The sequence below is a fragment of the Dufourea novaeangliae genome, unplaced genomic scaffold, assembly GCF_001272555.1.
Source record: "Dufourea novaeangliae isolate 0120121106 unplaced genomic scaffold, ASM127255v1 scaffold57, whole genome shotgun sequence".
Classification (NCBI taxonomy): Eukaryota; Metazoa; Arthropoda; class Insecta; order Hymenoptera; family Halictidae; genus Dufourea; species Dufourea novaeangliae.
This window is the reverse complement of record NW_015373937.1, coordinates 2,277,539-2,287,053: the sequence shown is the minus strand read 5'-3', so window position 1 is coordinate 2,287,053 and position 9,515 is coordinate 2,277,539. Positions and strand designations below refer to the sequence as shown.

The 9,515-nt window shown below is 33.5% G+C and overlaps 3 protein-coding genes across 3 annotated transcripts; 2 read left to right on the top strand and 1 right to left on the bottom strand.

The window, feature by feature from the left end:
* Positions 1 to 634: 634 nt before the first annotated feature.
* On the top strand, positions 635 to 4,113 carry LOC107185411 (probable protein phosphatase CG10417). Its single transcript, XM_015573080.1, has 6 exons — positions 635 to 853; positions 1,706 to 1,985; positions 2,148 to 2,913; positions 3,001 to 3,154; positions 3,322 to 3,777; positions 3,874 to 4,113. The coding sequence occupies exons 1-6, from the start codon at positions 743 to 745 to the stop codon at positions 4,111 to 4,113; spliced, it is 2,007 nt and encodes a 668-aa protein (XP_015428566.1). The 5' UTR covers positions 635 to 742.
* A 2,002-nt stretch (positions 4,114 to 6,115) lies between these two features.
* Positions 6,116 to 7,444, bottom strand: LOC107185443 (intraflagellar transport protein 20 homolog). Its single transcript, XM_015573117.1, has 3 exons — positions 7,321 to 7,444; positions 6,556 to 6,710; positions 6,116 to 6,229 (listed from the first exon to the last, which is right to left on the bottom strand). Exons 1-3 carry the CDS (start codon positions 7,442 to 7,444, stop codon positions 6,116 to 6,118), a joined length of 393 nt encoding a protein of 130 aa, XP_015428603.1.
* A 404-nt stretch (positions 7,445 to 7,848) lies between these two features.
* LOC107185428 (BTB/POZ domain-containing adapter for CUL3-mediated RhoA degradation protein 3-like) lies at positions 7,849 to 9,086 on the top strand. Its single transcript, XM_015573100.1, has 4 exons — positions 7,849 to 7,909; positions 8,153 to 8,465; positions 8,546 to 8,744; positions 8,825 to 9,086. Exons 1-4 carry the CDS (start codon positions 7,858 to 7,860, stop codon positions 9,026 to 9,028), a joined length of 768 nt encoding a protein of 255 aa, XP_015428586.1. The 5' UTR covers positions 7,849 to 7,857; the 3' UTR covers positions 9,029 to 9,086.
* The last annotated feature ends 429 nt before the right edge of the window (positions 9,087 to 9,515 follow it).

Genomic DNA, 9,515 nt, shown 5'->3' with positions numbered 1-9,515 from the left:
CGGGAATTATTGCAATTTATGCCAAATTAACATTCGATTTAACATTTATTTTAGTATTTGAAACAAATTTACCAAATGGTAGGAGGCCCTTCTCTTACGCCACTTTTTCCCCTAGCGGAAATCGAGTTTGCACGTCAGTGTACCTTAAAATGAGATTAAAAATAGAAAAGAAAATTAATAACAATATTAAATGTTTCTGCACTAAATTTACGAACCTAGATATGATAAGTGTTCACAATCTTCTGATAATCTCGCAAAATTTGTTCACATCCTGGTTATGTTAACCCCTTTGTCGTCGTGTCAGTTAATGGTAACCGTTATTGAATTTTTCAAGATGTTTGAAATGTTTCTACCATAGAACAACATGCGCAACAATTAGATACTTCATTATTAAGAAGAACCGTGTGAACCTATTTCTATGTTGACGCTATCGAGACAATGAAGCAAAATAACCGTGGAAGCGATTGCGTTTAAAAAGGAACGGTTTTACTACGAAACGCGGAGAACGCCGTTTTACAGCAACGAAAAATCGTCGAATGTTTGGCGCGAAAACGCATTGCGCATGTATGAAAAGTGGCGGCCTAGGTGGAGCCAGTTGCGCAGTGAAAACAGAAACCCAAACCGGTCATGGAGGCTAGTTAACGACTGTGCGCCGCGCTTGCGAATAGTAATTTTCATCGAGATATTGTGATATTACGCGGACGTCAAGAAATCGAGACAAAGATCGCCGGTTTAAACGAAAATGGGTGCATACTTGTCGGAGCCGATTACAAAGAAAGTGTCGAGCGACCAAGTAGGCAAGAATGTCGCATTCGGCGCGAGTTCCATGCAAGGCTGGCGAATTAGTCAAGAGGTAAGCTAAAACCCTCGAGCGGCCAGTGCACCGTTACCCAGTTTCGTTTCGGTCAGAGAACGGTTTGCCGGTTCACCGTTTCGCCAGGGTATTACGACATCCATCCTGATCCATCGCAAACGTAATCTACCTATCTATGTCCCGGAGCGCGAAATTCAGTCTATTCGATTTGGCGACACGGAAAATCCTATGTTGAATGTAACGGGAATGTTTCAACGATTCGCGTGTGAACAAAACCATAAACGGCATTGTTGCAAAATTAACTACGTTTGTTTCGACGTTTCAAACTTCATTTTCAACACACAAGTCTCCATAGTCCGTACGAATTTTCATGTTGTATGCAAATGACTCTACTTCGTGCTATATTTTATGTAAATTTTATAATGTTGTTTTTTTATCGTACGTCGTACACCATCGAAATAGGGGAAAAAATGCAGCTGTCACGATTAGTAAACCCACGGTAGACTATTTAATTAACTGAACTAGACTTTTGTATTAGTCATATCTTATATGAAAAAGAGAGATAAACGTTAATATTGGTCTATAAAGTTTTAATTACATACGTGGTTTTAGCCACGAAATTTGAAGAGGTTTGTTGTTTACAGTATCTTGTTTGGTAAAAATACATTTGTTTGTGAATATTCAAAATGTTCATGTATGGCAATTAACCAAAAAATAACCTTATTTATAAAATCTATTTGAATAATTTCTGAATGTTTAGAAAATCAGAAACAATAAGTTTCAATTAAACAAAGTGCATATAAAATGTTGGACGTAAAGTATTGAAATTAAAACAATATGGAATTTACTTGAATTTTATCGTACAATCAGAATATAATTATTTGTTTATAGGATGCACACAATTGTTGCATAGATTTTGATGAAAATGTTTCCTTGTTTGCCGTGTATGATGGCCACGGTGGACATGAAGTGGCAACATACTGTGCAAGTAATCTGCCAGAATTTATTAAACAAACAGAGGCATACAAAAATGGAGATATTAGGCAAGCTCTAATCGATGCTTTCTTGGGTTTCGATGCTACACTTGAAAAAGCTGAAGTAGTTAGCATTCTTAAAGAACTTGCAGGAACATCCACATCGGATAAAAAGAAAGAAAACTTAAATGAATCTGGTGCGTTTCTTTTTGTACTACAAATATATTTTCTTATGAATTCCTATAAACAGTCTTATATACATTATACCATCACATAGTATAGTTTGTAATTATTAGTTTGTTCCACCTTCTTTATACAAAAATATATTTAATCAAGTTGTCTTCATACATTATACATAGATGAAGAAGAAAATGTTAATAATCTATGTATGGAGGCAACAATGCCATTGGAAGAAGTAATGGCAAAGTATCAGTCAGAATCAAATCCTAATGTAAAAAATCTCAAGAATGAAAAATGCAATAAACTGGCATGTTCGGCTAGTCCTTACTTACGTGGTCGCAAAGGTAGAGAAAAAGCTACTTCTTCGTCATCCGGTGCAGGATGCTCATCATCTTCATCTTCATGGAACACAAATGAAACTGATGTCAGTAGTTCTAGCCAACCATGTGGGTCCACATTGTCTAGCACGATGGAAAGAAAAGAATCAGAATGTGCCGCAAACAATGAAGCTGAACAAGTTCTTGATTCAACAACTAGTAATGGAAATGTTCATGCATCACCACCAGTTGGATCAACAGCAGACATGGAATTGGCAAAAAATGTGGATATGCCTGACAGTTCTGAAGATGTAAACAAAAAGGTTTCGAGTCCTGGTAAAATTACATCTGTGGAATCAAATGCGAATGAAGTAGAAATAAACGGTGCAGAATCAAAACGAATTGGAGATGCAGATAGTAGTAAGAGTGGGGGTGATAATGTATCGAGTAGTTCATGTACACCTTTGGAAAATGGTGATGCAGGACAGCAGGAACGAATAAGTAGCACTGGTAGAAGAAGAATTCAACCTGTAACTTTGTACCATACTCTTCTAAAAAAAGACACTGCAGATTCTGAGGAAGACGATGATGATGAAAACGATGAAACATTTGACGGAGTCCCAGAAAGGTAGAAACCACTGATACAAAAATACTACTCCTCGTTACATGTAAACCTATATAAATACACATCTTATGTTATATTTCCGTTACACAGTTTTAGTGATGAAGATGACACAGAAGATGTTGACGAAGATGAGAGTGATGAGGAGGAAGATGAAGAAGACGAAGATGGAGATGGAACTATTGATGATGACGATGATGATGATGACGACGATGATAGTGAGGGTCTTATGATGGATACAGAAGAGGTACGGTTCATTTGTAAATTGCAGCATTAAAAAGTATTATCAAATTGTTATTAAAATCGTTTTATAGCTCAATACATAGTGTACAATAATAACATTATATTAAAGTAGTAACTCTTCAAGTAAACGTAATTTGAAAATCAAGTAAAGTAAATAATTTATTTGTACAGCCTGGTTATGACAGTGGATGCACTGCAGTAGTTGCAATACTAAAGGGCAATGAATTGTATGTAGCAAATGCTGGAGACTCTCGTTGTGTTTTATGCAGAGATGGCCAGGCAATAGAACTTAGTTTAGATCACAAACCTGAAGATGAACCTGAAATGGAACGTATAGTAAAAGCTGGTGGTAAAGTAACTGCTGATGGTAGAGTAAATGGTGGTCTTAACTTATCAAGGGCACTTGGGGACCATGCCTACAAACAGAATGTCGATTTACCACCACAAGAACAAATGATCTCTGCACTTCCGGATGTAAGGCATATCACAATTGAACCAGAAAAAGATGACTTTATGGTGCTTGCCTGTGACGGTATTTGGAACTTTATGTCAAGTCAAGATGTCATACAATTTATCCGTGCTCGTTTGACAAACAATTACGACAATCTTTCAAAAATTTGCGAAGAGGTACAAACTACTTAATTATCTTCTATCGATCGGTTCTGTTTTATCTTTAATTGTAGCCAGTATAAATTAATACTAAACATACACTATTCATTACAGCTATTTGACCACTGCCTTGCACCTGACACTTGTGGGGATGGTACAGGATGCGATAATATGACGGCTGTAATCATTCGATTTAAACCATCAGCTGATGCTGTGACAAACAGTACTACAGTAGAAGTGTGTACTGCTAAGAGGGCACCATTGTCCCCATCAATATCCACAGACGAAAATGACTGTGTCACGCAGGAAAACATGACACCCTGCAAACGTCCTAAAACCGAAGCGGCTATATGAGATTTGTGTTAAATGTTACAAACTGATCTCTGGAAACAGATGAGTGAATGTGAATTTATGTAAAATTTATGTAATTCTATAGAACTGTGGATTTCGAACGGTTATACGATGGCGATCAATACAGTTACTTCGAATAACATGTGAAGTATGTTAGTGCAGGCTATTGGTGGCAGACTGATAAGTTGGAGCACATGAGGATGATACTTCGCATTTTATATAGTGGTATGATAAGTTTTTAACATAAACGCATTTTTCTGTTTAATATAAATGAACTTTTCGTTTTTCTTCAGATTAAAAGCGATTCACTTTTGAAATTACTTCATTGCATCAGTTCTTAATTAATAGGTAGTGTACTGTACGGTCTAACACTTTTAAAACATGTACAAAATAAGTAAGACAGTCGAACATAATTCTGTATAATTAAAAAATTATAGATGTTTCTCTTTATAAGAACTATCAACGTAATAATAAGGAGATGACAAATATAAATAGCATCAGATTAAAATTGCTGATTAAGTCGAAGCCTTGTAAGATTTTACAAATAATGTAAGATATAACGATTAGATCAAAAGTACATTTTTTTTTACATTTTTATAACTATTCCATAACTACATTTCTGATTTTGCACTAAAAAAAAAACTATAATTTTACATCATCCCATTTGCTCCATCAACATTTATGAAATATACTCTTTGAGTTTTTAGATAACATCCATAGTAGATATGTAATTGTACATATTTATAAATTTAGGCTATAGGATTTATATTTGTAATTCAACACGATACCATTTCTTACTTTTACGAAATAAAGTTTATTTTTGAATCCCTGGGTATAGTGGTTGAATGGATGTGTGCGAGTAATTTCAAAACGTGTAAACTGTATCGTGTAATGAAGACAGTTACCGTATTACACGTTACTAATTTGTGATCTTGTACTAAAAATACTGTTAAAAGGGTTATACACTGTACCATGGGGGTACTATCTGCTTTAAAAATCTTTTCAAATTTTACGCAACATTAGAAACGTTTTGTAAATTTCTAACAACATAAATACGATATTCGGTTGAAGAACAAGGATAATTAATAAAGTTATTGATTAGATTGTAAACTATTTAGATGCAAATGATTAAGAAAACATTGAAAATCGATAGGATATGTATTGCAAAGTAGATTAAATTAACATAAGAAATGTGTAAAAAGGGAGGATGGGAAAAAATATTTAAATTATTTATCTGTTTTTAAGAAACATACTTTATTTCACTAAAAATCGATATATCCACGCTATGTGCTTACATAGTTTCACATTTATGTGACTAGGTCGATTCTTTTTTTACGTGGTGATGATACATAAATAAGGAACATTTTTAATTAGTAAAATATAGAAATACTGCTTCTTTTTTATGTCACGAACATGATTTCATAGTATCACTATTTCATCGTAACATAAGCATACGATACCGCAACAATTATGTATTTACATAATGCGAATTTTTTGTTCCGTAAAGTAGTATCGCTATTAGATCAGTAAATAACGTAAATTAACTGCGGTATCTTTAAAAATGCTTAGAGTTTTTATCGTTACTCATCTTCTACCAATGCTCACATGTAATTGCGGCTGTTAATAGACAGTAATTGTAATGAAATACCGTTTATAATTATATAAAGAAAGTAATCGTAACATTTACGAAAGGGGGAAAAATAATATTGTCAAGGTGATCAGTAGCATATGAATACTAGTAACAGTACCTAGTATCATTCAGAATTAACTGACGTGCCTTTCTGATTCAGGGGTTCAGAACCTTCACAATATGTATGTACATTCGATGCCGTCTTATTAAGAAGGGTTTAAACCCCGATACCGTCTTAACTGCAAACTTCGTCATAACTTTATGTATAGATATCTTGTTTCATAATATATGTCACTCTAATTATCTTTTGTGATTTTACTTGTATTCCTCAGCGCGTCAGAAATTACAAAATTATTTCATAGACTTACTTAATTATTAATTCACAGTTAATTGTTCGATAGTTTCTAACTGTTCCATTTCTATTTTTTTTAAAGAATCGTACTGTATACGAAGCCTTTCCAATTCCATAGATTTTTCAATAACTTGTGCCTGTAATTAATAAACATATAATTTCTCTAAACTGTATTAGATAATTTAAAATGACGAACTAATTTTTATCTATTAATTTCATGTTTATAGAAAATTAAAATAATTTAAGTTGATTAGTACCTAATTTTCATTACTAAATCATTTTTATTATAAAAAATATATTTTTTAAACAAGACCTTGAAAACTAGATCGATGTTACTGCAGAAACTATTAAATATGAATTTAATATTAAAATAAAATTGTATTATTCTTGCATGAAATTAGAGTAAATTTAAAAAAATACATTAACGTCAATTTTACATCCAGTTATTTGGATTTTTATTAACTTGAATCTGTTGCTTTTGAGCATCTCTTTCTTTCGCCATTGAACGAAGTAAATTTCGGGTTCCAATCGTTTTCATTTTCTCCTTCTCCACTTCGTTTGCTAAACGCTCTATTATTTCTATAAATTGCTCGGAACTCGTTTGAAACTCAGTAATGTCTGTTAAACAGAAAAAAATTAATATTTTATCGAATGAAAAATGAAAATATTTAAAAAATTGATGGAACAATTTACGAAATATTATAAGTTTTTCTTATAAATAAAGAATGTTTCTTTTGTAATAAACAAAAGAAGGTATTACACACCTTAGACGTTTGCAAATACTATATTTAAAAGCGCATATATGTTATCTTTAAAGCATTACTGAAAATATAATTTCTTGTGTCTACACTAACATTGATATGTACAAAATTACCACATAATGCAGATACTTTTATTTAGAATCTTAATCTAATACAATGTAATATAAAATATGTCAAATTGTAACGCTATAGGATGAGCTATTCAATTTGAAACGTAGTTAAAATTCCATTTAAAGGCGGCAACCTATGTAGATGGCAGTAATTACTATCGAAAAGCATGTGCGTGCATTTGTTTTGCACGGATGCATATTCGACAATTATTATTGACTCCACAACCGATAAGAGATGACGAGGTAAGGCAAGTGACGAGCCTCGTAGAAACACTATTCTAATGAAGTAGTGCATATAAAAATGGGAAGCGAATATAGCGATAATTGTATCATTACAATGATTTCCATGAAACTCACTCGAAACGAAATTCTGACATTCTTCTTTGAGCTTGTTCGTTTGATTGGCCACTTCCGGTTCTAATACACGGATCTTACTTAAATCATCAATGTAAATCCCATACTTTGCCAAGGAGTCAGCCATTTTCTTAAATAAACAAACGATCGACTACTCGGTAGTCACGCATGCGCATGTTTCCAACTAGTCTTCGTTTCTTCATGCTAGTCACGCTAGTCACTCGCCAAAATGGGGGTACGATAGGGTGTATTTTTTTTTTATTGAGGCGCAAGACATAAAAGACCAGTGAATCGTGTCGCTTAGTAAGATTCCAACATTTAAAATGAGGCTAATAAATGCCACATAAAGTATCTTAGTATTGGTTATCGTTTATCATACGCGTTGTCGCTCGAGAGTCGCAACGCTTCATTCTGTTTCTGTTATATTTTCGATTTGACATTTAAATAAAATCAGTATACTTTTTCGTTTGAACATTTGTTGTCATCGATATCTGACGTTTCGATATATCGTCGTTGTGATTCGTTCAGAAACATGACACTATGTTACGTGCTATGTTTAGTGGTCGCATGGAAATTGTCACAGATTCTGAAGGTGAGATGTTTCACAGTTATTTAATTTCAGTGTTATATAGTTCATTATAGTTTTCTGTCACAACTCCTACATTAATAAGACGTTTAATACTTTATTGGACAACCTTACGCCTAACTATCTTGAAAAACTATGTTGCCGTTTAGAAAAGAACAGAATTCCTTAAAGTGGTATTTAAAGTCTATCAAATAATTTTGTTTTTATAATCACTGTTTGGTATTTAAGTTGCATCAATTTTATTTACAGGATGGATACTAATAGATAGGTGTGGTAAACACTTTGGTACAATTTTAAATTTTCTAAGAGATGGTTCGATTCCATTACCTGAAAGCACAAGAGAAATGGCCGAGCTACTTGCTGAGGCAAAATTTTATTGTATCAGTGAATTAATTGAATCTTGTGAACAAGCACTTCTTAGGAAGGAGAGAGAAGCAGAACCTATTTGTAGAGTTCCGCTGATCACTTCTCAAAAAGAAGTGTTAGTGTTAATTAGTAGCACTACGAAACCAGTAGTGAAGTTGCTCATTAATAGGCACAATAATAAATATTCATACACAAGGTGATACTATCCGTTTCATTGAAATTGCAATATGCAGTGAAGCAAAGAACAAATAAATATAAAAAGCCTTGTCTTTGCAGTACGTCAGATGACAATCTGTTAAAAAACATAGAATTATTCGACAAAATATCCCTTAGATTCAATGGTAGAGTGCTATTTATTAAAGATGTGATTGGCTCCAGTGAAATTTGTTGTTGGACATTTTATGGTCATGGCCGTAAAGTTGCAGAAGTTTGTTGCCACTCCATTGTATATACAACTGACAAAAAACACACAAAGGTAATTTTAAATGGTGATGCAAAGTGTTGCTCAAATTGACTCTAAAGAGAGGAAGTAAATCTTTAATTCATCGCACACAGGTTGAGTTTCCAGAGGCCAGAATCTATGAAGAGACATTAAATATTTTGTTATACGAGAACCGAAATGGTCCTGACCAAGAATTAATGCAAGCAACTTCCTCACGTGGTGCAGTCAGTGGTGCACCACCTTGTACATCAGATGAAGAAGAGGGTGAGCGTTCAGGCTTGGCTCGCCTTCGCTCCAACAAACAAAACACCAACTGACCCCACCTTATCCCACTTACCAATCCCCATCCGACGACTCTTAGCGTCGTTCGAGTCCTCGCCCTTAAGACGCGAGTCAATATAAAGTAAGATGTGTGAAAAAGGAGAGACATTCAAAGTTCTATATACATATATATACATACATATACAAAATATTTTTGTATATATGTATATACATATATATATATATATGTATGTATAGAACATTTAATATGTACATATGTGTCTGTTTCTCCGTTTTGTGCAAAAAATGAATGGAGAATGTTGTTCGGATTGGTTGTGTGATGAGCTATCACTAAGTTTCACATCACACTCTCATACTTTTTTTACATATGGGTGTATATTCTTATTATTTCACATATCTGGGATCATTTACAGACAACTTTAATTTACAACAGAATGACAAATTCGGCTTGGTGTAATTCGTACTTAGGTAATAAGATATAGAATAATACAAAAGAATATGAAAATATGTTTTCTTATTCCT